Here is a 27949-nt window from a genome sequence, read left to right on the forward strand (position 1 = left end):
CTCTCCTTCCCCCGCTGCACCCACAAGTCCGTTCTCCACGTCCGTGTCTCCCTTCCTTCCCAGCAAGTAGGCTCATCAGTGCCATTTTCCTAGATTTCACGTGTATCACATGCACTATTTTCTGACACTCTGGACTGAAGCCATTGACACGTACCTTCACTCGGCTGGTATCTCCTGAGGTGCCTGTGGAGAAACAGAGAACTCCAAAGACTTTTCTAGTATTGCCCTTTCTTAGGTGTCAATAAGGTTGACCTCAGATCATTCCTTCCTCTATTCCTTCATACTAAGCCTCCACCACATGCCAGACAGGGAGCTAGCTGCAGGAGCACAGGCAGAAAGAGTTGCTGTCTTCATAGAAAGTATGATGTAAATAGAGAAGGAAGATGCTAAACACAGTTTACAACTAACTGCTTAGAATTGTGCATCAAAGGGGACCCATAAAAGGAGAGAGGAGGAATGAAGTGTCAAGAAAGGCTTCTTTGAGGAAATCTCACTTATGCCAGAACCATGAGATGAGTACGCTTTCATCTGACAGGGGGCGGAAACAAATATCCAGGCAGATGGAAGAGCATGTGCAAAGGCTGTTTTGCCTAATTGAGTCCAAGGAACCAGAAGCAGCCTGCAATGGCTCCTGTTGCTCTGGGCACAGGAAGCGGCAGGAGACGAGTTTGGGGAAGCTGCTGAGGGTCAGATCATGCAGGCCTGTGTGGATGCCCAGGCCATGGTCAGTGACAATTGTGAGATGATATGGGAGAGCCAGGCAGGGCTTTTAAGAGCTCAGTGTCAATTACGCAGACTCCTAGTATGTCGTAAAAGCCTGGGGCAAGATTGCTCTGAGTGACTTATAACCTTGCCCTTCCCTCCTAGCTTTTGGGAGCTCGTCAGGGAGTTGACCGTACCTTGGAGCTGTACCCCTCATCACTTCTCATTCTGTTAACAGTGCATGTCTTCAAAATAGGAAGAATGTCCCAAATTTGGAGAGTTCTTTCTCCAGATGGTTTTGGCTTATCGAATTTCTTTTTTTGTAAATAGCTTAGCAGGAGTTTACTTGTGTTTACAGGAGTGAACCTGTAGAGACTTACCTTTCTAAGGCCTTTAGATTAAAGGGCTGCTGTGCTTTTGGATGTATGAAATGTATCTTATCTAACCCCAATCAAAGAAAACTAGATGATTGAAAATAAACAAAGAGAAACATACTGTCCCAAGTCTCTTGCTCCCCTCCCTCCATGGTCAATGGCTAGACACACACCTCATCCTGAGTGAAGAGTCACTGAAGTATGGACGGTCATCTAACACAGCCCTTCGTATTCCAAAGAAGAAAACTAAGGCCTGGAGAGGGCATTAGCCAGCTTACACTCATATAACTATTACCATCAAAATCCACTTAAAGCTGCACTTGCCCATGGTATGCTGACCAGTAAGTATGGATTTCAGGGGTTGCACTGATGTCAGAGGATGTAGGGTCCACCCTGATGCCTTTCCAGTTCTGGCTGGCTTAGACTTGCAGGAATCTCTGGGATTCCAAGGTCACAAGAAGAACATCTATGAAATCTCACCAACTTCCTGACAAATGCAGTGTGCCTTCAGAACACAAGGGCAGAGGATGAATGACTCAGAGCTTTACACTCGGACAGTGGCCCTTTATGGGACTGGTTGTGGTGCAGAACTCCAGCCAGGCCCATTTCAGTGAAGGGTCTAGTTTAGCAGAAAAATATGGGCATCATCTCTTGTTACCAAGGGTGGCATGTCACTTCTTATCAATTGATTTTTTTCCTACTTGGAAAGCAAGACAGATGCAAGAACAGAACGTTAGGGTTAAGAATATCCAGATGAGCTGTAGAGGACAGAGACCCCAGATTTTTAAGCATCACATCAGGTCTTTTTCTTTGACCAGCACAGAAGGTGTCTTTTTGTCTTCCCTTGCAATAGAAAGGACCCGGCAAGAAGTCAAGATAATGAACAGGGATGTAAGTGAAGACTGATTTTCAAAGTCTCCCTTGAGTAATCCATAAAGCAGGTAACCCCAGAAATCCTAACACTGGAGACTTGGGAGCCAGTAAGTGCTCAGTGTCAGGCAGATTAAAGAGTTCATAAGTCACAGGGCACTGCTAAGCAGGTGATCTACTCTGTCTTTATTTGAATATGACACCACCAGCCAGCACTGCTGACAAAGGAGAAAGAGTGCTCAGACTTTGCCATCCTGCTTACTAATGACCAGGCAAGGTGACAGTATGTATTCTTTTTCTTCTTATTATTGCTCTTGTTATTTTTGGACTATTATCAGCTAACATTTACGGAGCATTTGCTAATGATTTTACTTATATAATCTCATCAAATCCTTCAACAAGCCCGATAAGCTGTAACAGTTATTTTCCTCAGTTTACAGATGGGAAAACTGGGGTTTAAAGAGGTCACCAACTTACCCAAGGCCACAGTCAGAGCTGAAACTGGGACTCAAGCCTGGTCTACATAATCACAGAGCTCTGCATATCAGTGGGGCCGACAATCTGACACAAGTACTCACTGAGCCCTTACTATACTGGGCACATAATACTGTGGGCAACGCATTGTAAAGATGAGGAAAGTGAGACTAAAGAGAGGTTAAGTAACTTGCCCAGAGTTACACAGCAAGGATGTCGTAAATTTAGGATTCAAACCCAGAAAGCTTGACTTCGGAGTCCATACTTTATTTCCTTCTTTTGAAAAAAACTCATTTATTTGGCTGTGCTGGGTCTCAGTTGTGACATGAGAACTCTTAATCCAGACATATGGAATCTAGTTCCCTGACCAGGGATTGAACCTGTGCCCCCTGCATTGGGAGTACAGAGTTTAGCCACAGGACTACCAGGGAAGTCCCTTAGAGTCTGTCCTTTCAATTACTTACTCTATACAGTATGCTCATAGTCTTTCTGTTTATTGTCCTACTCTTCTTAATTTTTTTCTCAATACAAGTAAGGCAGTTATACTTATTTGTTGTGCTTTCAAATAGACCTTTGAAAAGTTAATCCAGACATATCTTTTCTTGTTTTTAATGGGCATATTACATATGTTTACCTGAGAGTTTATTTTCCTTCAATAGCCTATTTTTCTCATGGCTATAGTCAAATCAAGAAAACACTTCTTTTATTTGCTGACATATATGTTTTTCATAGGGCTGATAGGATAAGAGAGAGAGGCTGGTAATATTGTATTTATTTGCAAGGATGGTCCAACTCATCTCTGTAGAACTCATTTGCTGACCGTATGGACTCTCTGGCATGTATTAAGTGTTAGTCGCTCCAACTCTCTGCAACCCCATGGACTGCAGCCCACCAGGCTCCTCTGTACAAGGTAGAAAAAAAGGAGACCACCAGAAAAGTGTGAAATTGTGAGTTTTAAGACTGGTAGGATACTAAGAATCTCCTTGTTGGGGTACTGAAGAGTTACTGAGCCTCACCCCACAAGAAATAGTTTTCTTATATAAATTTGTTGACAAACCTGTTAACTGTGGGAAACTTCCCACAGTTTATTTGGTGTTTTGTGTGACCTAGTAAATGAGTGAACCACACCTAGCTTATTTTAATAAGCACATAGTGTCAGAGGAGGGCATGGGAGGAGGGGGCAGAATGATGCTTTCAGCTGATAACTTGGACCGAAACAGCAGAACATTTTAAGCCTATTTTTAAAAAAATTCGGTTACAAAAGCATCATAATTCCAATTGTGTTTATCTGCATAATTGATTGTCTCAAACCAAAGGCCTCCTCCTAATTACTTTCTACTTACTTGAGGATATCAGAGGATTCACGTAATATGAATATGCAAATAAGAACTTCTGTACTGGTCATAAATCTTATTAAGATAAGATATTCAGGGGCATTGATCAGGATGGGTTTGCAACATCTCTTTGTTTGAACCTTTTCATTCATACATGTAGAAATAAATGAGAACAGAGCACTGCCCCTGCTTTGCTTTGTGACATCCACTGTGTACTTTGATTTTGGGGTCTCAGTTTCCTCATCTGTTAGCTGGGGATAGGGGCTTGCTGAGCCCTTTAAGCCTTGATGATATGCCATTTGAACCCAGCTGATCTATTGAGCTGTGATACACTCACTGCTTTGGTGAGTGGCCACCAAAATACCAAGGTGATGGTCATTCCACAGGACAGACCTGAGGCCACTTCCCTTCACCGTGGGCATTTATGCAGGAGGTTGGCAGTGGGTCCCAGGAGTCCTGAAAAAGCCACACACTGTGCCATACGCAGACACTTGTGCCTTAGGTAGCTCTCACCTGGTGTTCTCTCTGAATTCCTTCAGCTGAGATGGTGTAACATTGACTTCACTTGATGGTTAGCAATGAGATTTTGGACTAGTTTCCCATGAAGTATGTGTATCATTTTAGGTGGTGGGAGAAAACATTAAAAAAAAAAGATAAAAAAAAAAAACAGTAATGTCTGTTTAGATATTATGTATAAAATAGATAACTAATGAGAACCTACTTTATTGCACAGGGAACTCTACTATGGTGACCTAAATGGAAAGGAAATCTAAAAAAAAGGGGATGTGTGTGTGTGTGTGTGTGTGTGTATATATATATAGCGGATTCACTTTGCTGTGCAGAAGAAACTAACACAACATTGTAAAGCAACTGTACTCCCAACAAAAATTTTAAAAAAACTCTCAAAAAATAGTTTTGTCTATCTTAATGCATAAGGAAAAAAACAAAACAGAAAACAAACAAACAAAAAAAACCTCACCATAAACAAAGCATTCCCAAATTGTGACCTACAGCTGCTGTTGCTTAGGGCAAGACTAAATTTAAAGAAAAAAGTAATTCAATGTAAACAAGAATAGCAGGTATAATCTTAATTAAGTTATAAAGTAAGTGATAGGAGATGGAGCAAAATCAGGACTGAAGTTTGGGAAACACTGTTTTGGAGGGCTTAGTGGGTTGAGGGAAATAATAATTCTTTCATGTCACCAGGAAACAGTATAGGACCCTGGGAAACACTTTTTTTTTTTTTTAGATGAGTCGTATATTGTTTTTTTAATAGAAAACCTTTTTAGTTCAGTTTACCATGAGAATAGACTTAATGTGTCCTCATAGGATTTTGAAAATCAAAATGTCTCCCAAGCTGTAAACTCTGTTTTTATTTTTAAACAAGTAGTGTCTGCATGTCAGAGAGCAGAAATTAGTGTGGAAAGGAGGATTTGAGTCAAGGAAGAGCATCAGCCAGGGTCCACCCAGGCAGCGCATTATGATAATATATACGGAACCAGCTGGACACTGAGCAAAGCTGACATTGTGTTGTCAGGGGCAGAATCGCCCATCAATTTCGAAGATAGGATTTGAGTTCAAATGACAGAAAGAGCAGCAACTGTGTTGAAACTGATGCATGGGGGAGGGGTGGGGCAGGCAGGAACCAGCCAGGCCTAAAGACAGGAAGTGCTGGTACCTCCGGAAGGGGGTGGCTCTGTTTTCTCATCTGGCTGCTACCCTTCCTTCTAACCTTAACATCTGTCAGCAAGATCCACCTGGGCCCTTGCATGATTAGAGCCCAGTGCAGGAGGAGCTTAATGGTGCTAATTTTAACCCCCATGAGAATGGAGTGCCTGCTGCTCCAAGGGAGACCGATCAGCTTAGGAAACCTGATTCCAGAGAGCCTCAGCTTAATTCAGTGAGGAAGCCCAGTGTGGGTGTCATGGCAGTTAATAACCATTGGAAAATGTCTCAACTCTTTTTCAGCTACTCTGTTTAGCACCTTAATATCTTAACTCTGATGATTCTTCTTTAGTACATTTGTTTATTCCATCAGGTATCTACTTAGGTTTATTTATTGACTGCCTGCTCTATTAGACCATAGAGACGCAGAGGTGAACAAGGTAGGCACCGTTGTTGACATTGTGAGGTATATGGTCATGTAAGTGTCTGTTTATGTGTCGATACAAAGCAAATAATTGCACATGAAATTACTTAAATTGAAATGATGGTCAGCACTATCAGGAGGAACACAGATTGCTAAGGGAGCTTTAAACAAGAGAACACAGCCAAATCTGAAGAATCAATGACACTTAAAAATAAGGAGTAGCATTTGTCAAGCAAGGAGGGAAGAGCAGTTTAGGCAGAGGAGGAAGTGTGTCCAAAGTTTCACATGGGAACAAAATATTAGAAGCTTGGGGGAGAGCTAATCAGAAAAGTGCCTTAGGTCTGAGATCCATTTTTGAGAAAATAAGTTTGAAAATTTTCCATAGATTGCTTTCTCTTTGACCTGGAGAAGTGGATGCAGTGTATTTTTGTGATCACAGGCTAACGGAATTCTTTGCCCAGTAATATGCTAGCTTTCAGGGCAATGTTTCGAGTGATGGTGGTTTTGCTATTTTGATAGCAGCCTTTGAGCATTTACTACCCATCAGGTTTAATACTGAGCGCATTATATCATCTCTTTTAATGCTCTTAACCACCATAGGAGGGCACTACTATTATTCTCTCCACTTAGTAAATGAGGAACACTGAAGCCATCTTTCAAAAATTTGGTTGCAGCCAAAAAGAAAAAAAGAGTGGGGTTTTGTGCCCGCAGCACTTGGACCTCCAACCAGCTGACATAGGCGGCCATCACTACTGTTCTTTCCTGCTCTTTAGTCATTGCTGATTCTCTTGCATTGGACTTCAGAGGTGGAGAGAAATTCTCCTGCCATTTGATCATGTAATATAATTCCTGCTTCAATTGAAGCAAATTGACGACGTTACTCAAAGGCAAATTGAAAAGCCAGATCTGTGCTAAATCCCCAGGGTACGTTAGTTGGCATGTGCAGTGATATATGGGAAGGTGCTTTTCTGGGTTAAGATAAAAAATCCTGGTATCACGTCACGCTATCGGGCACCCCATCTCAACCTCTGTGTGCCAGCTCTGCAACTTGAAATACTCAGTGGACAAAAATGAAACTTTATAGAAATTAGGTGATCATCATCCTTATCAGATGAATACGATGCCATCTTGAGTCTAGTGTCCTCAGAAAATAAGAGATTTATCAGGAGAGGAGCATGAGAAGTGTAAGGCATGGATTGTAGGACTTTCCTGCCAGCCTGCCTTGGGCAAGTTGGCTGGGAGATGACCTAGTAATTAAAATCCTGCTTAAACGTATGCTGCTGATCAGTCATAACGGAGGCACCGACATGGGAAACCAGACAGTAACCAGAGAAGGAAAAGAAAAGCGAAACACAAAAGTAACACCGTCGAGCCCACAGGGCGCAGAAATAGAACTGAATTGGCCGAATATTTATCTGACCACTAAGCATGAAAGCGGAACCCAGGTATTGATATATTTTTATCCCAATCTGTGAATTTAATATTTTATGTGTGAACATATGCTCCTGGGTGGCTGGTTTATTTAATTGACAGTTGCAATCAGCAGGACACCAGTTGTTCAAACCCACGTTCTTCCCCACATAGTTCTGGGGGTGATGTGTAGCCAGAGAATATGGGGAACAGAGACAGGGACAGTGTCAGGCTTGTGGCTTCTTCTCAACACATCAGTTTCTTTCATCCACTTTGGGGCAGAGCAATATACAGATGTCAGAAGGCCTAGAAATAGCAGTAGACTCTGGCTGTTACTGAGAAGGATGATTACAATTAATGTGGTTAGTACAAATCGAGAACTTTCATTCTTTATGATTCTTTGGCTACTTCTCTTTTGCGCACAGTAGGGAGGGCAGCAGGTACTGAGCACCTACTGGGCTGGAGGCAGATGCTTTAGGCTATGTTGTGTGTGGGGCTGTGGATGAGGGAATGTGCCCCAGCATTTCTTTTGTCATTTCTTAGTAGAGCGGGAAAGCAGAGTTGGGGTTATTCTTTGTTAAAATCTCCTGGCTGAATCACCAAACCAGCTGTGTTCTTCCAGTAACAATTTTGTGCAACAAATCTATAAAGTCAAACCTCAGATTCTTCTACCTTTCAACTTTGGCAAGATCCTAGAAACTCTCCTTGGTTTGGTTAGCTAATGCCTGTGGAATCCAGTCCTTGTTGCTCAAAAAAAAAAGTTGGAGAATCTAACGGTAATAGGTTACCGTTTTAGGGTAACCTATTTAATCTGTAAACTTTTATCGTTGTGTATGCAAAATTCTATAATGAACACCATTGAAATGGATAATGTCCAGGCTGAAAATGAAAGTTAAGGGGAGCTGTGCTACACTTCAAAAATGCAAGCTCTTGTGGTACTATCGCTTATATGCGATGTTTGGACTCTGTGTTTAGCAGCCCAACTTACAACAATAGAAGATCTTCTCAGCCTCGAAGTCTGGCAGTATTTCCAGTGTTCCTATGTTTAAGTTGGCACCTGTGGTATTATATTAGGATGCCATTTTTTGAACTTGGAAACAGAAGAAGGTAAAGAGAAATTTTACTATAATTCATATGTGGAGCTGAGTCTTAAGGGAAAAATAACTTTACTTGGAAATAGAGTAGTAATATTCTGTAAAGTTAATAAATACCCACCCTCTGTCTTGGGAATAAGGAATTTCACAACTAAGATTTTATGGGACTTAGGCTATGTTTACATGATTGAAGTGAGTATTTTAGCCAAACTGAGCAGAAATTTCAAATATACCCAAATTGAAGGGTAGTTTGAGTGTTTTAAATATCTGTCTTTATTGACCAATGTGGATTCTCAAAGTTTCAAGTTCAAATGAGTTCCCAAGCTTCAGTTACCTCATTTGTAAAGTGGAATTTAAAATAACATCTCCTTGCCCACCACTTGGGGTTGATATTAAGAATAATTGAGATAATATATGGGCTACCCCTTGAAAATATAACACTACTAGTTAATTGTCAAGTATTGGTTAAGTACAGAGTACTGACCCATCCAGTTTATGAATGAATGGAGTCCCTTCCTTCAATGGATGTGTTGATAGTTGGGTTGATTTGCATACATATACACATGCCCGGCTGTACACACACCTCCGTATGTTTATAAAGGTAAAAGTTCAAGAAAAATGTGCAGTAAGTGACAAATGAATGGGAAAGACGTGAAGGAGTTCACTGAAGGGGTAGTGTTTGTAGAGTGGGATAGAAACAACTTCCCACAAAAGACCAGTCTTCTGGCAAAATACTGTTTGGGTGGAAGTGAGTGGTGTAACCTTCTAGTGAAAAAAGGAGGTTTCCTAGTAGAAAAGAGCAAAGCATTTTTGGAGGCAGTGGATTTGGAGAGCCAGCCATCATCATCTCTGTTTTCTTCTTCCTGTCTTCCTCTTCCTCATCCCTTCATTCTGTCTGTGCTGAGCTCTGTACACTTTAACTCGTTTAAACCTCACAAGGTGAGTGTTCCTGGATTTCCGTAATTAGAGTGGTAGGTTTAAGAAAAGTAAGTTGCCTAGGCTGGTAAGTGAAGCAGCTGGCGTGTGAGCTGAGGCATCCTGAATTCCAGAGCCAGTGAGCACATGCTGCTGAGCACTCCCTCCAGTTTGGGAGAAGTGGGGGATGAGGTTGGGAGGGGAGAATCAGCTAGGCTCATAAGGGTGGACTTGATCTGCAGGGATCCCCAATCACTAAGGGGAAACCACAGAAAGGTTCTGAGTAGGGCAGTATCATTTTGAAAGTGGACGTCAGAGGAAGGTTAATTTGGAATTTGGTATGTAGACAGGACTTAGCACCTAATTAATAATCTGATAGTAGAAATGAATCACAAGCAAGCAAGTGTGAGTATTTGCTCTTTGCAGCCCAGATAGAACAACCCAGACCCCAAAGAGTAATTTTTGAGGAAGCTGGGTCAGTCCAACATGGAGTTCGAATGGAAGTGGAGTTCCCACTCTCCTTTGCTCCTCTGTTGGGATCAGTTTGATGATACACATCCCAGTGCTTGTGACATCATGGATCATCACCACGGAAACATCTGTGCTATAACAAACACTGGAGTGCAGCATCACTGAATGTGTCAGGGAGGAGAGGAAACTGGCTCAAAATGATAAGGTTCTCAATAATAAAAGTTCACTGAAATATGTTAGCAGTAGTAGCCTTGGTCATGGAGAGAAAGGTAAGCAGTACTACTCTGAAAAGCACAAAGCAAGAGTTGTGTGGTGCTAAAGGTTGGACAAGGTTGATTTTGAGATGCTGCTCACATTCAAAACATGGTTTCCTTAAAAAGTCACTATCTATGCTGTCTTGCGTGATGATGGTAGAAATCCTTCAGGAGCACAGAGCTTGTCTCCCAAACTGCTTATAGAAAATCTTTTGCACAGCAGAGGCGGGTGGTTGGGGACTTCTGTGTTGTTCTGGGAGAGAGCTTGAACAAACAGAGACAGAACTGACAGTGCTTGTGGCTGGTGTTTATTGTTTGATGAGTCAGTGGCAGTGTTAGACATGCAGTTTCAGAAATTAATGACTAAAAGATGATTGGCCCTCCAAGGATTCATAGATGTTGCATACTGACAGATCAGATCATGGTTGAATCCAGCTTGAAATCATATTTAGATTTGGTTTGCATGGTGCTTTAAGAAACTATGTATATGTTGCTTTACAATTAAAAATGGAGATGTTTTACAGAAAATCTGGATGTGCCCATTCTCTTAATAAACAGAAGGGGTGGTCGTGCAGGTGGTGTTGCCACATTCTCAAATGGAAATGATTAAGTTAAACTGAGAAGTTGTGTCCCTTTTGGGGAAGGGAGATACTCTACAGTTTCCCGCACTCCCCACCTCTCCCATTGTGTTGCCCCTAGCCCATTTTATTTATTTCCTTTCCTGCCTGGCCCTGTGAACATTGGCTTTTGTGATCACTGTTGGAAGGATTAGAGATTAATTGTTCCTAGCACAATTCCTGGCATATGGAGGACACCCCCTAAATGATTAGCTCTGACTATTCCCTGTCAATGACTGGCTCATTATTTATACTTGAACTATAGATTAGCACAGTCCCATAGAACTTCCTGTGATGGTGGAAATGTTCTATTTCTGTACTGTCCTCTGTGATAATCACTAGTCACATGGAGCTGTTGGCCAATGTGGCTGGTATGACAGAGAAGATAATTTTTATTAATTAAAAATTAAATTTCAATGACTACCATACTGGGCAAAACAGATTTAAGTAACAGAATCGAACATCTGGTGCAGTGTCCTTGTTTAGGATAAAATGTAGAGAATAAATGGTGGGACTGTGTGTGTGTGTGTGTGTGTGTGTGTATTTATTTTATAAGAGATTACTTATAGTGGATTTCATCAGTTAGGATCACCAATTGGGATCACCCCTTATCACCTGACTAGAATTCTTGTCAATTTAAGGAACCCAACACATATGTTCTACGAGATGTTTTATGTATGTTTATGTCAATAAGTATAAATCTACTTAAGCTTGAATGGGAAGTTTTGCTGCTCTCTGCCCCCTGACTGTTCAGTTAAGGGTACTGTGTAAATATAATAACTAGACATATGTGTGGAAAAGCCTAAATTTTTGATGAGCTGCTTGCTGCTGCCATTCGTGATGGCGCAGAGCCAGAAACTAGGGTTACCAAGGAGACTGTGGACAACCACTGGAGCCCTGCTAGAGGGATCCTCTCTTCTTAGGCCTGGGGTTCCACAGGCTGCTGGCTCTTGTGTTCCATCACAAGTGTAAATCCAACACATCTAATGATCACATGGCCATAAACCAGACACAAAGTAGAATTCCAGAAGATCCTTCTTTCATGCAACTTATTTATTCGTTTGTATCTTGGTTTGCTTCTCTGAGCCCAGCAGTCATAGGCCTCCCCTGTCCTTTGTTACAGCGTCGGAAACCCCCAAACCATCCACCAGGCTCTGGCCCAGTGGCAACTTACTGGTCTCTGTCTTCCAACTTGCCCGGAACCAGCTTTTCCAGCTGAGAAATGAGTAACTTCACTGCTTTAACTGCTTCTAGGGATAGAGGTACAGGAGGGCAAAACAAACATCAACACGTTTCACTGAAGATGAAGCTGAATTATAACCTCCACCCCGAGAAAGTCTCCATAAAAACAGAAAACCTAATAAACATGATAGAGACAGCTGCTGTACATGATTTTATCAAGTATCGACTAATACTTGAAAGGGAGAAAAAGAACAAAACATACATGAATATAGTCTCCTTGGATCATTCATCCAGTCAGAATTATGTCATCTCTTCTTATAGTCAGATCTAGAGAGAGGACACAGGTCTTCCTTTTCTGTCTTTATGTGCAAACGTCAATGTAAACCCTTGTTAGAACAGTGAATGGAGTGAGTCCTAGAATTCAGTGGGAGGAGAAAAGCCCTCTAACAAAGAGCGTGGATTCTCCATACTTTTAAATTCCTTCTTAGGAAAATTCTTTACAAAAATGTTTACTAGAAAAAGACCAAGCTGATATCAACTGAGATTAACTAGTGAAATGTTAAATTATCTGCACACATCTCTGCTTTGAATGCTGAATTTAGTCTGACTCCCAGACACAAGGAGACTAAAAATTCATATTCAGATAAGGAAAGGCAAACCTTGGAGAACAGATGGAGCAGAATTCAGTATAAAGGTTTAATCCTATCAGGCTGATTCCTGTATGACCATCTGGGTAATCCGGCACACACATTCAAGGCCTGTTAAAAATACGGCTCTAGCCAAGATTAGCGTCACAGATTTTCCACTAGACTTGCTCATATTTAACTTTATGATTTTCCAGACCTAGAGAGATTGCTTGCAAATAAAGACTTGAGGATTCCATGAAGAAGCAGTGACATTTTTTTTTTTAACCTGAAAATTGTTTCCTCTTTTCACAATATTGGGTATCCATTTTTGGAAAGTTACTTTCATTTTCCTTTCTTCCATGACTTTCACATCTAGAACTTCGTGTAGTAGGATAATAAGGAGAATTGGGCTAAAAATAATTTTGTGCATGAAAGTTCTCCTTGTCAGGAAGAAAAGAGTTATTTGCTTACTATATAATCAGAGGCAAGTGAATTTACTATTGTTGCAACATGTATCACAATTGGATCCATGTATTATTTATTTTGAGGGTTCTCTCACCCTCCATGATTATTTTTCTCTGTTGCAAAGGGGTTGCTGACAATCATAGAACAACAACAAAAAGAAAAACTGATGGCATTATTTGCTATGAGCTCCTCTAGGATTAATATTTTGTACATTTTAATTTTGGATTTGGCAGATCAATTTTAGTTTTGGATTTGGCAGATCAAACTTGAGGTGGGAAGCAGTATATTCTTACCTCTTTGAGTTATAAAATTCTGAGCTTCCGAAGTGTTTTTAACAAACAATTTTTGCATATTATGAAACAATGCTGTGTTGTGTGTCATTAAATCAAAAAGCCTTCAGCAAGTCTTTCAAGTGCAATTTAGAAGTTACAGGTACATCAAAATGTCAAGATTTTTCACTGCTCAATTGTTAAATAACCCTGTGTAGTGAACCTGCAGAGAGTTCTGGATCACAAATAGACAAACTCAGAAATCCAAAAGTGCTTGTCTTAGAATGTTCGGACTACAATTGTTCCACCAGGATTTCTGTCCTTCCTTTGTTCAGATCTGTGCCCACTGATTGTTGAGCAATTTTTTTTTTTAAGTCAGAATAGAATAAGAAATCTGCAAAACAAACAGGAAGTGGATATAATTTGGGCTTGCTTTGTAGTTAGCATACGGCATAGTTTGGAACTTAGCTCTTCCACCAAGTTTAGATACCCCTAGATGACCCCACTGGGTTAACTGTGCGTTGATACAGATGGGTATCGGATCTACGTTTCCATCTAGTGACTATGAATTTTACTTGTTTTCTGGGAGAGCCATTAATGTCAAAGCAAAGGGCTTTCTTGCCAAAAGAAGTCACTTTGGAATAAAGAATGAAAAACACTTGAAGTACTTGATCTCTTCATTTAATATTTAATAATTTAATTGCATCTGGTGTTGAGAAATATCTATACCATAGGTTACATTTCTCTTCAAAATGACAATCACACACAAGTACACATGGTGGAGGGTGGGGGAGACAGAAGGAGGGAGGCTCTTTTGTATATATAGTATATGATTCTTTGCCAAGTAATACCTAGATATGCTAGTGGATGGGGCAGTAAATGCAGACCAATAACAAAACCAAACCAAATAAAAACCCTAATAAACAATAAAATCCTTAAATGCATAAAGCAATTGCTAAAGAAAATAAAAGGCAGAAATAAATTTGGTTACTCAAGTTAATAAGTGTTACAAAGAATGTTCCACCTTGAGTGAGAGAACATCAAATGCGTATATTTGTTTATTAGTTAACTAGGAGTCTGCGGCGAGGTTATGAAAGTGAAGTTTGTACCCCCTGGTGCTAGGGTTCAGGTCAGGCATTATAACTGCTACTGGTGTCTAAGGCTTCCACTTGGAGAGGGTGTGAACTTAGAATAGATTCGCTTCCTGTACATGGTGAAAATTCACAGGGCCAGCCTTCCCATTCGGGTCAAACCCTCCATTTGCCTTCCTCCCTGGCTAGCAGCTACCGGTTGTCAGGATCAAAGAATGCAGGTGCTGCTTCTACTGAGCTGTGAGCCGTCAGGAAAGTCATCATTTCACTTAAAAGGAAAACTCAGCAAAACAATAGTCCGATTAAACAGGAAGGGCAGATAATCTGTTCACTGAGTCCAAGTTGGGGTACCTTGTGTCCCCATCTCTGGAACTGTCTTGCGCCCAAGCATAACCTCACCAAAATCAAGTAGATACAAGGGAGAAAAAGGCCTGAGATTTTATGAGGTCACAAGTGTCCCTCAGAAAGGAGCTGAGCTCATGGGTTTTGCAACATTTTCTGCCAAGTCTCAAGAATTTGGGATAATAACATTAAAGTTAATTCCTCATTTCTGAAAAGATTGCCATTAATCTTCATTCCAGGCAAATGAGAACCTTAGGAATAAACATTCTAGTTTGGAAGTACTGATGCCAAATCCACCTCCTCAGTAAACTTAGCTATGTTAGCAAGTCACTGGGTTGAAAGTTCCTAGGAAAGTTTTATAATACGTTATATGATCTGTGATGCTGAGACTATGATGTATTCTAGTAAATAAACTCGTTAGTTTATTATGATTATGACAGTAACTAATATATTAACAACTAGAATCCTATGTGCCTGGAACACAGTAAAACAGCAAACCCAAGCAGGCACTTGCTGCATTTTCCCAGGAGTCTGTGAGGTGCTACCACTGCTGCTTAGAATGGATTAGAACAGAGAGGGTAAGTGACTGCTTCAAGGTCACACTGAGTGGTAAATGTGGAATTTGAACAGCTGGAGCTCTGGCCCATTTTCAGATGCTATAATAACCTGAATGTTAAAATCAACTTAACATAATTGCATCTTTCTATCTTTACTCAGAGGCCGTTAAGGGCTAGTGCCAGCATCTTCACCTGCATTGTAAGCATTGGTATCTGCTCTGTAGAAATGTTCATCAGTAGTAGAGAGTTCTAGATAACAGAATAGAATGCTGGAAAAAGAGGGCTTTCATTTTTGAATATAGCATATACAAAGGAAATGGAAAATAACCTTCAGTGGAATTTTATTTTGAGATTTAAATGAGTTTAGAACTTTTCTGGATTTGTACTTTTTACCAACTAAGTGTTGTTTGCCAGTGGTATTTAAATACAGGGATGGAGAAAAGAACCAAACAACACATCTCTAATGAGACTTCATTATAATGGGACATCAACTGTCGCAAAAGCCTCATTTTAGGGAGAAGCGGTGGTAAATGCTGCACCCAGGTCATCTGTTCAGCTACCCCAAACAAGAGAGGTATTGATCACGATACAAAGAGATTTCAGAGGCAAAAATAAGAGCAGCCCCAGGCCCCTGTTGATAGCTGTACACACCACTAATTCACCTCAATGGGCAGGCACCTCTGAGCTCAATTAACCCTTATTCCCAAGGCCACCCATAAACCCTGAGGTAAACATGGTTTTCCTGGCCCTGACTTTCTATCAGTGAAATAGATCATTTCTATTGGAGGCTGAGGGGTGATCCAGCTTATAAATTTACCTGCTAATAAAGAGGCTGATACTTCTAGTGTGGGTAAGCAGGCATTAGAATCTTGTAATACTGATTCTTTAAGTCAGAAAATTTGAAACTGCTGAGGCCATCCATGATTTCTTCTACCTTCTGTGGCTATTGAAAGGAAATATAAATACTCTGCAAGTAGAGCAGGTGAGCGCAAATATCCCCTGGTGCAACTGTCTGTACACAGAACATTAGTTGTTAAATATGTACTGGAGCCTGAATGATTTCTTTCTTTTTTTCTTCTTCTTCTTCTCATTCTTCCCTCTCTTTTCCTTCTCACCACAACCATTGTTCAGAAGCAAATTGGAAATCTGGTAATTAGGCCCTGACTCACGGTGTAGTATTAGAGTCCCGAGCCAAAGTTCAACACCCTGAAATGAAATTTAAACCAATTAATCTGTTAGATTTTTATCGCTTGTCCGTGTTTTCTCAGCAATTCCCCCAGCACGTGGCCTTTGATCAACTCTCATACAAACGCTAAAATGTGTGCCTGCTGCTAGTAAGATGGGAATGACATTAACATGGTACTCATAAAACAATCAGAGCAGAGAAGCCCTCAAACAGGCAGGGCATAGTAATATTTAATAAAAGCACACACATAATCTTCAGAATTAGCATTTTGTGCCTTGCAGTACCTTTGGGAGAAGAGCTTTTATTTGTGGAGTGATCATTATTATAACAAAGAAGAGCTACCTAATAATTTCCACTTTAACTCTGCAATGTGCCACGAGCATTTCAGAGCCATTATGCTAAACTGTGGTAGTGTAATCATGTTATTGTCATAGTTTGAAGGAAGGAAAATCTCCTTTACTTGGGTGGCTGTTGGGGGTGGGAGGAGAGGTTTTGGGGAAAAAAAAAAAAACCCAGACTTACATTTTTAATGAGATTTAGAAGCAGGAATTGGCTTACTGTCCTTGTGGATACCCAGAGTGTGAAAATTTATTGGTGAGGAAGGAAGAGTCTTTTATTAATTAAATCAAGATTTGGTCAGTAAAAGTGGTTTTGTATTCAAATCCACCCCTCTCCTCTATTCCATAATATTTCCTTCGAGATAGAATTGTGTTGATTATTGTACTCCTGGGTTGAGTTGAACTCTTTCATGAGACTTTTCACCTTCAGATTTCACTGAATACATCCACTGTGATTATTATGAACTGTCATTCTTCTGTATCTCTCTGGATATCCTGAGTGAAAGAAAAACAAGTCCCTGGCTGCTGCAGGTGTCCTCTGAGCTTTCTCAAAGAGAAGAACGGGCGGGGGGAGGCTCAGGGTCTGTTAGTCACGGCATCTGGCTTTAAAAAAATTTGTTTATTCTAAAGCATACAGCTTTTATCTTTCACACAATTAAATGCTCTGCTGTTACCTTTTTAAAAATTAAAACATACTACCTTAGAAGCTGCTCATTGAAAAATTCAAACCATACAGCTACCTATAGAGTAAAATTTAATAGAGTCTCTCTTCTTTAGTCACCTTCCTTTTTCGTATAGACCCACTGGGGATAGTTGGACATCCTTCCAGACTTTGGTCCATCACACCTGTTCACACATAACTACACACGTTCATGCCTATAGGCATATACATATATATATATATATATATATATCATTTTATGATTAATAGAATCATACTATTCATTAAGCTACAAATTGTTTTGTGTGTATTTTTTTTTTTTACTTACTAACGTATTTTGACATCTTTCCATGTCAGTTTATAGAAATATTTTCATCTGTTCTAATGACCCTTGACATATCCTATATATGGATATATCATGATTTATTTAATCACTCCCTTATTTGGGGGGACAGTTAGACTTAAGCTTTTCACAATTAATACTGCAGTGAACATTTGGGTACCTGTAGTTTTAGGCACAATTGAAAGTATTTCTTGGGCTGCTTTTGGTCTGGCAAGTTTGTGACTAGGGTAAAGGTAAGATGGTAGTCTATGAGTTAAATTTAAATCCATAAACATTTTGTTTGGCCTACACATTAAAAAAATGAATTCGTTGCCAGCATTTAAAGACTGGGAGAGCCACCCTGGTGGTTCAGAGGTTAAAGCATCTGCCTGGAATGCAGAAGACCGGGGTTCGATCCCTGGATCAGGAAGATCCCCTGGAGAAGGCAGTGGCAACCCACTCCAGTACTCTTGCCTGGAGAATCCCATGGAGGGAGGAGCCTGGTAGGCTACAGTCCATGGGGTCGCAAAGAGTTGGACATGACTGAGCGACTTCACTTTCACTTCACTAAAGACTGGGAAATTTCGTGTAAAAATCTGGGCTCCTGGTTCCTTTTGAAAAATCAGAAGACCAGCTCAACCAGGGACTGCATCTGTGTGGGGATACCAGTGGCTGGAGCCTCCCCAATTCGGTGTCAGCAGCTAGCCATCTCATGCTTGCTCTGAGACCCTGGGCTGCTGTGTTCGCTTGTGTTTCTTGCCTTGGCTGGTGTGGATCTGTGAGTTCTTAACAGCTGCTCTTGAGCCTGATCGATTTAGCTAGTCACAGTGTCTTCTACCTTGCATTGTTGACATTTTAGGGTTTTTTGTTTGGGGGACTGTCTCATGTCTTACTGAATACTTAGCATTCTTGACTTCAGGTTACTAAATGCCAGTAACATCCCTTCCTTAGTGCACGCTTTCAGTGGGTCAGCCCAGGATTCCTTTTACAGATTTTCCAATCTTCCCAGTAGGGGAGTAGGGAAGCTTCCCAAACAACTCCTGTTAAGACGGCTATGACATAGGTGTACAGGAGACATATATACCTGGAAAACTTTGAGGTCTCAGCTTATAAAGAGATGCCTAACTGACTTGTTCTGAGATTAGCACCTAGTCCCTCAGCAGGGATAGTGGATTATATTGAACACAAGGGTAGGATGGACCCAGGGATGCCTCTTTTTTCCTTTAGTACTTCTTCCAAGCCTTTTTTTTCTCTCCCAAAAAACTAAGAAGATGGTGTCATATATTGTTTCTTCACCAGTGTTTCTCTACTAACTTGATGCTCATTTAGCTCCAACTAGTTGACCTGTCGGAGAAGGCAGTGGCACCCCACTCCAGTACTCTCGCCTGGAAAATCCCATGGACGGAGGAGCCTGGTGGGCTGCAGTCCATGGTGTCGTGAAGAGTTGGACAAGACTGAGCGACTTGACTTTCACTTTTCACCTTCATGCATTGGAGAAGGAAATGGCAACCCACTCCAGTGTTCTTGCCTGGAGAATCCCAGGGATGGCAGAGCCTGGTGGGCTGCCGTCTATGGGGTCGCACAGAGTCAGACACGACTGAAGTGACTTAGCAGTTGACCTGTAACTTTGTTTCTGAATGGTTGAAAACATTGTTAGATTCCTTAGGAAATGTTGGAACATATGTGCATACCATCTATACATATGTGTACTTACATCACATAGATGTATACATATATGTACTTATATCTATACATATACATATGTGTAATTACATGCCTTCTGTATCCTACAATAGCAAATGGAAAAAAGAAAGCTGGTGCAAGTCTAAAATCTGCAGTTCTTGGCCATATGCTATTATAACTTCTTTGCCTGTAAGAGAGACTCTCAAAGATACACTAACATGCCCAGATGCCACCTTTTGTGCAATGATAAGAAAGCCTGGAGGTGCCCATATTTAACTAAAAGAACATGCTTATGTGAATAAAATAAAATAAAATTTAAAAACTCAGAAGAAATCCTTAAACTAATACAGGTAATAAGCACCAAGATTATTTTTTTTTGGTTAATGAGGGCAATCACAGAGTCAGCATTTAATGATAGCATTGGATTCCACACTTTGCCATCAGAGAGACTCTTTCAGGACCAGTTCAGTAAAACCAATGTTCTATTCTTCTCAGAAGTATCAAAGGATATAGTAATACCTTTTCTATTCCACTCTAGCAACTAAGTACTTATACTGAGTTAGGAATGAAGAATTAAGATTTTGAGACGTTAACTAGAATGTGTCCAAACTGTTTATATTTTAAGAATTTTATATAGTTGTTAAATGTAGTTTATTTCTCTTATATATTGCTTGGGATTATACATCATGTTCTACCATTGGTTTGGGAGTACTCAGTCATGCATTTAAACATGGTTACTTTTAAAGGAAAATTTTATGAAAAAGTCCTATGCCTGTGGAACATCGATCCACAACCTTTATGAGTGTTAAAAATTGAACAAGAATTTTCAAGCCATGAATCATTTACATTTCCTTGATTAATTATTTTGTTTTTGGGAGAAAGTGAAGGAGAGAAAAGGCATCTGGACTGCCCAGTGTTAGTTGTAAATGCACTGCTATGAGTTCAGCCAACATGAAATGTTTAGTTTGGAAATTTCCAAATTTCTCTGTGCAATTTTTATAAGATTAATTTGACTCAAAATCAAACCCATTCTACTTGTTTGTATGGTGGCACGTGAGCCATGGTCCCTTAGGGCTGGGCTTCGTATTTTCTTTTCTTCTTGCAAAAGTTGAAGCATGACATTTTGCCAAATTTGACAAAGTCCAGTAATTTTTTGCCAGTTTTTTTTCCCGTTAAAATTAACTGGTGCTCTCATTGGTTTCAATACTTGGAAAGTCAGTCTGGAGTACTTAATACACTTTTTTTATTAAAGAAGAGGGTCTCATTTTCTCTCCTTACACAGTATCTCCTTTGCTTTGGAATTTTGCTTAGTTCTTGCTCATAAAAGTGATCATGAAACAGCAGCATGGCATTGTGGAGCTAACAATTCTCAGTGGCACGAAAGTACTCCCTGAGAGATTTCTTTTATGCCCAGTAATTCTGTTGAAAGCATGCCATGCTCATCGGACAAACCACCTCCAGTCTGGAATCACAGTATTTGTAAATTATTTCCCATCTCCAAGGGCCATTTATAATGGAAAGAAAGGAGATAGGAAGTTTTGAAAAAGCCAGTTCTTGGGTTTTATGCCTGGGAATGACAACCAAGCAAAGGTCATGGGACTTTCTGTGGTTCCGCCCTGACTCAGCCATTTGGTTACATAATTCACCCTGAATGACCTGCATACTTTGCATCTATAAAATGGGATCCATGACATTTATTGCAAAAGATGTAATGGTTTTTATTCAGGACTATTGCTCCAGTAGTAGTACAGACAGAAGGCATGGAACAAGAATGGTGCTCTGTTCCAGTCTTCTCTCTTTCTTCCCTTCATATTGGACATGAATGTTTATCTAAAAATCTATGAGTTTTCTTTTCAGGAGATATATTTAATTATTAAGCAATTCTATAAGGTTTCTAGTATATTCCAAAATGTCATCCATGAAAAAAAATCTTTAGCATTTCATAAAAAAATTTTGCTGCTATGTTTTATTTCATAAGATTTCAAGTTTGAAAAGATTTGGGTAAAAATATCTGTATCTTAATAGAAACAAAGAAAATAAATGCTTTTAAAAACTGAAAATGCACCATGAAGTTTCAGGTCCTAACATACTAGGAAATGGCTGAGATCTTGAGGGACTTTCTGTTCGTGAAAAGATAAAAGATTTTTTTTTTTCTTTTTCTCAAGTCTCCCATCATTAAAGTTTGGTTCTAACAGCAGACTCCTTCTCTTTTTCATGTGTGTTGAAAAGCAGCTACTCCCTGTATCAAAGCCATCAGCCCGAGTGAAGGATGGACGACAGGAGGTGCGACTGTGATCATCATAGGGGACAATTTCTTTGATGGGTTACAGGTCATATTCGGTACCATGCTGGTCTGGAGTGAGGTAGGTGTTGTCTGAGCATTAATATCTAATAGCTTGGTCTACTTAAGGATACTGTCTACACTTGAATTTCTAATAGAGTGTATAGAATTTTGTGGTGCCTGTCTGGGTGGGCCAGCTCCAGTCTACAGAACTCTGGAAACTGGGAAAGATGGGTTGGGTTTACCAAGAGACATCACTTTCTGTTGGAATGCCTTCCACCCACTGGCCCATCAGCCCCAGGAGAGTTTCATCATTGTCCTCATGGGCAGGCCATGGTGCGGACGTCCTATTGTGTATTGAGAATGGGAAAGGAGGTACATACACATTCACAAATATATATAGGCAAAGCCCTGTAACAAGGTAGTGATTTGTGAACACTTGCAGATGGAGCCTACAAATATACATCCATCTTTAATGATCACCATTCATGGGACAGTAATAATCTAGGTGTAGGTGATTCTTGACTTACTCAGTGACTCCATCAAAGAGTGAGTGGTTTGCCAGGGGCTCTTTCCTGCCCTAGGAATTTATAACCTCCCAAGCATCTCAATATGGAGCTTCAACCATATGAAAATGACTATGCTCTGATTTTGCAGTACTTTCCAAGCATTGTGATCATTATTTTAATTTGCCAGTTGACTTGCCTGGCAGTAATCAATCTTATCTCAAATTACAAAACATGAGTATCACCATTCTGAGAAGGCATGGCAAACTTGCCTTTGCTTTCTAAATACTGAAACTTGATTTCTTAGCCAGCATGCCCAGAGCCTGTTTTATTTTATCTAACCCTAACCCTAACCCTATTCCAAAGTTTAGAATAAAAATAGTGCTAGGGCTGCAGGAGACCATTGAGCTCACTTATATCTTACACACTTTACAAGTGGTCAAAGGATGACTAAACTTTGTTGAGATTTACTATACACTAGGCACTGTGCTGACCCTTGACATAGATCATCTTAATCTTCCCTTTACACCACAAAGTAAATACTGTTAGTATGTATCTTTTCTTGATAAGGATACTGAAGCTTAGACTATATATATATATAGTGAGAGAGAGAGAGACAGAGTCTAAGCATATATATATATATATATATATATATATATATATATATATATGCTTCCCTGGTGGCTCAATGGTAAAGAATCTGCCTACCAATGGAGAAAACTTGCAAGAGATGTGAGTTTGATCCCTGGGTTGGTCAGGAAGATCCCCTGGAGGAGGAAATGGCAACACATTCCAGTATATTCTTGCCTGGGAAATCCCATGGACAGAGAAGCCTGGCAAGTTATAGTCCATGGGGTCGTAAAAGAGTTGGACACAACTTAGTGACTAAACAGCAACATACACACACACACACACACACACACACACACACACACGTACATATATATTATACATATATAATATATGTCATACATATATAATATGTAAAAATATAATTATATTTTATATAATATGATAATTATATATATTTAACTACATAACCCAAAAGCAGCCATCCAGAGCCCATGGAGTATTAGTGATAGGTATGTAGCCATACAAAGGACTCAGTAGCAGAACTGGAGCTATAACTCGGGTTTTCTGTCTCCATTCCTGGTTGTTTTCCCATGACACCATTGTTTAGCTCATCCAGATATTTGTATTGTGTTTTCTCTTTAGAGGGGCTCCAGAGATAAGCAAAAAGTTAAGACTGTGCTGGCTGAGTACGTTTATCTTTCCAAAGCAGAGCCTGCCCTTCTTTTAAGCCTTCTGTGTACACATCTCACTGCCAAGAACCCCCTCTGGCAAGCCCCTTGCCAGCCCATGCTGCCACTGCATTTGTATTTCCCACATGGGTGACAGGCAGCGAGTGCTTGCTCAGAGAATCCAGGCTCCCAGTAGAGTTGAATCAGGGATGAACTCCTGGTCCACCAAACTGGTTGTTGTCCAAGTTGGAACATGCCACACGTGAAGGTGAACTGCACTGCCTTGGCCGCTGCAGCCCTTCTTTGTTGGAAGTATTGGGTTGTAAAATTAGAAGCTCCACATACTTGGTGTATGTTGCTTGCAAGTTGATGTCTTCACTGCTGCTGGAGGCAGGGGTGCTCACAAGGACAGCCTTTCCCGGGTCCCGTAGGCTGTCTTCATCTCTTCCTATCTCTCATTCTGTTGCTTGTCCTGGACCTTGTGAGAGGGGAAGAGTTAATAGAATACGAACTTTTCAATCCAGATCATAGTAGCCACAGTGAAGCTTGAGAGGTGGAGGGTTCAAATCAGAAGTATATTTGACCCTGAGAGTAAGTGAGGTTAGTGTGAGGCTTCCTTTACAAGCTTGTGCCTGTCTGAAGCCAGGTGTACTATGTTGGATGTGGTACACATCAGGAAATTATTCATTTGTTACTCCACTTTGTCCAGGTCCCCCAGTTTCCTCTTGGTTCTCCTACTTTCTTGTCCTCTTTTGGGAACAGAAAAGGGAGGTTAAATTCTAACTTAGGTTTATCTAAATTGCTTTAAAAGAAAGAAAGTGAAAGACGCTCAGTTGTGTCTGACTCTTGGCGATCCCATGGACTACAGTCCATGGAATTCTGTAGGCCAGAATACTGGAATGGGTAGCCTTTCCCTTCTCCAGGGGATCTTCCCAACCAAGGGATCAAACCCTGGTCTCCCACACTGCGTGTGGATTCTTTTTCAGCTGAGCCAGAAGGGAAGTCCAAAATTGCTTTAAAGAATCTGTTTCCATAAACAAAATCAATGCACATCATGAAAAGGAAATCCATTGAGGCGATACTTTGTCTTCCTCCTCCTCCCTCCTCCATCCCTGCCTTGCTTATACCAGAAGTCCCTTTCAATGGATCTGGGGGGTCCAGTTGGGAGGTGAGGGTCGGGGGTACATTCACTTTCTTTGCCCACCTCCTTCTCCCAAGCTGCTCTTATTTGTGGCTCTATCATAAATCAGCTCTGACCCTTTGCTGGTGAAAGCCCACTATGTAGTGTCCCAAAATCTTTTAGCAGATGTGTTGCATTCAGTCGCATCCAACTCTTCACATCACCAGGCTTCTCTGTCCATGGAATTCTCCAGACAAGAATACTGGAGTGGATTGCTGTTTCCTTCTCCAGGGGATCTTCCCAACCCAGGGATCAAACCTGTATCTCTTGTACCTCCTGGATTGCAGGCGGATTCTTTACCACTGTGCCACCTGGGAAGCCAGGTTTTAGCAGATAAATCCCCTGCAGCATGAGCAGTTGAGTGTCTGGATGGAGGACTTTAATTTGGGCTGTTATCATCATGATGGTCCTGACATTTAGAAAGATGAGTCTTGGAGAGGTGAACTTTTTATAAATATGCTAAACTATTTACAAATGTAGATTTTCATACAGGCTATTTGACAGATATAATGCTCTCCCTTTTTTAGTGCAGGGAGAGAATCTGGTACTGTTCCAAGTCCCCAATCTACCGTATACTGATGAGAAATTGAGAAATGGCTCACATGTACTGAGGGCTTTCATGTATAAGCACTTCATGAATATTATCTTATTCAATCCTTTTTTCCCTGGTGGCTCAGATGGTAAAGCATCTGTCTACAATGCGGTAGACCTGGGTTCGATCCCTGGGTTGGGAAGATCCCCTGGAGAAGGAAATGGCAATCCACTCCAGGACTATTACCTGGAAAACCGCATGGACAGAGGAGCCTTATAGGCTACAGTCCATGGGGTCGCAAAGAGTCAGACACGACTGAGCAACTTCACTTTATAGCCTTATGTTAGATACATATAAGTAAACTGAATGTCAGAGAGGTTCAGAAACTTACCACCATCACACAGACACAGATAGTGCTAGAGATGGGATTTGAACCACAATGAATGTTTCTAAGAAGGAAATACAAGCCCAAGTTAATGAGAGAGCAAGTGGGTGGAATTTTGAGAGCAAAGGACAGAAAGAAGAGAAAAAAGACATGCACAGTAACCCGAGTGGTACAGTAGTAGGAGTAGTAACAGCAACAGTAGTAGTAACTGTGGCTCTTTTTGATCAGTATTAAAGTATGTGCCTTTTATTTTGGTAGGCACAAAGAACTGGGGGCCGTGTCTCCAGGCTTCCACTGAGTAGAATCAAAGCTTGATAACTGTGAATATTAAGAGAAGATATCTATGAAAGTAGAGTAGGACTAGTATTAGCTAACATTCATTGAGCACTTAGTTCCTGCCGGGTACTATGCTAAGTGTTTGCTAAGGCTCTTTGTGACATGGTGACAGCTCACGTGTACAGCATGTTCTCATTTTACTGATGGGGAAATTGAACTTGGGGAAGTTAAATAAGCTGTCCAGTTATCAAGTTCTGGAGATGGGATGTGAATCTATACAGTTCAATTCCTGAGCTCACTTTAACTGTCCACGATTTGTTCAGTTGCTAAGTTGTGTTCGACTCTTTGCGACCGCATGAACTACAGCACACCAGGCTACCCTGTCCTTCACTATATCCCAGAGTTTGCTCAAACTCATGTCCATTGAGTCAGTGATGTCATTCAACCATCTCATCCTCTGTTGCCTGCTTCTCTTGCCCTCAATTTTCCCAGATTCAGGATCTTTTCCAGTGCGTTGGTTCTTTGCATCAAGTGGCCAAAGTATAGGAGCTTCAGCATCAGTCCTTCCAATGAATATTAAGGGTTGATTTCCTTTAGAATTGGCTAGTTTGATCTCCTTGATGTCCAAGGGACTGTCAAGAGTCTTCTCTAGCACCACAGTTTGAAATCATCAATTCTTCAAGGATACCCAGCCGCCTTTATGGTTCAACTCTCTTGATTTAGCCTATGCCAAATGTTTACCCTAGGGTTTTTTTTGTTTTTGTTTTTAACATATCAGACCAGGGTGGACTTGCCATTGATGCCTTATACTGGAGAGTATCTTAACAGTCACTATCACCTCCCAGGGTAAGCTAGACTTGTCATGTAGAGGATCAGAAGTAAGAGCAATCCTTTCGTTTTCTAGTTGTATAAATTTGTGAGTGGAGCCATTGACATATAGGAAGAGTTTAGCTTTAGAAGAGTATGTGCTTTGTGTTAGAGGCAGAAGACAACCTCTTGCTTGTTCCATATAAGTGACTAAATTACTTATATATTTAAGACAGTTAACCTGTCTGGGCCTCTTCTCTAGGACCCTGATGTATCCAAAGTCTTTGTCCCTGGTCACATTGTCTCTTGAAATTATGCCACCTCTGAAATCTAGTACTTTTAAGTAGACTTTTCTCTCTTCTCCATTTCCTCACTCTGTAGCCCAAAGCACTCAGGAAGCAGGCTGGTGGGCCAGGACAAGGAGATAACATTTTAGATTAGCAGCTGATGCTATAATTTGGAGACTATTTTTAGCTAAAGAATTTAAAAAAGAGCCAGAGAAAATAGGGCTGGTTTAATTTACCCTCATCTGTGCCCATTCCCTACCAGCCCAATCTTTTGCAAATGAGTAGTTCAGTTTAGCTCACTGATTGCCCCCTGAGGGTTGGAAGAAAGAAAGGTGGCAGCCTACTGCTCCTAACTCAGGGCTGCCTTCTGTGAACTCCTGAGTTTGGGGTGAACTACACGGCTTTCTTGAGAATGTGGTCTGCCATCTTTGTTACTCTTCCTTATTGCTTCTGACCCTTTCTCTTCTCTCTATTTTTACAAAGCAAATTATTTTACTGATACTTTGGTACTCCTTAACATGTTTTACCCCAGAAGACTTTAAAAAATTTTTTGTAGTATTTTACATATAAAACCAGAAAAACCAACAGGGTTGATATGTGCTAAGATGGGTTCAGTTTTTTCTTGAATACAGATGTATTTTGTTGTTTTGCTTTCCTATCACCCTGTGATTAGGAGGAGGGAGGGGCTCCTGCTACTGGTTTGCAGAGCTAATTGTTCAATTTTTAATATCTTTCTAACTTCTAAACAACAAGTACTGGTTGGCTTGCCTGCTGTTATCTAACACTGGAGTAGGTACTGTGGATGATTAATGTTAGGCTTTGTGGGACCTGGTATTTTATTTAGAAAGACAGCTTGCTATCATGTAGAAACTTAGAGAGTTCCAAATTTATGCAATGCAGAGTTAAATTTTGGTTCAAAATTCTAGGCAAGGTTCTAGAAGGCAGAGAGAATAGTATAGTTAGAAGTAGACTGCTTGAATAACCAATCAGGTTTCTAGTCTGTCCAGGTGGTCTCTGTGGTGGACTCTGAGGCTCTCAGGGTCCTTTTAATTAGTCATTGACAAATCTGAGAGAACGTATACAGCTTAAGGTAGTTATTTGGTGTTCAGTCCCAAAGTTGTGTCCAAC

The 27949-nt window shown here is 40.6% G+C and overlaps 1 protein-coding gene across 7 annotated transcripts in view; it reads left to right on the plus strand.

Moving 5' to 3' along the window:
* The window catches only part of EBF1 (EBF transcription factor 1), a 410646-nt gene that overhangs the window by 280229 nt on the left and 102468 nt on the right, over positions 1-27949 (plus strand). For 4 of the 7 annotated variants that reach the window (XM_027545802.1, XM_027545805.1, XM_027545807.1 and 1 more), the window contains exon 9: positions 21559-21689. In XM_027545802.1, coding sequence (XP_027401603.1) covers positions 21559-21689 — 131 coding nt within the window. Of the gene's footprint in view, positions 1-21555; positions 21690-27949 lie in introns of all 7 variants that reach the window. The other 3 variants (XM_027545801.1, XM_027545803.1, XM_027545806.1) reach the window with 1 other exon arrangement.

Source organism: Bos indicus x Bos taurus, chromosome 7 (assembly GCF_003369695.1).
Source record: "Bos indicus x Bos taurus breed Angus x Brahman F1 hybrid chromosome 7, Bos_hybrid_MaternalHap_v2.0, whole genome shotgun sequence".
Taxonomy (NCBI): domain Eukaryota; kingdom Metazoa; phylum Chordata; class Mammalia; order Artiodactyla; family Bovidae; genus Bos; species Bos indicus x Bos taurus.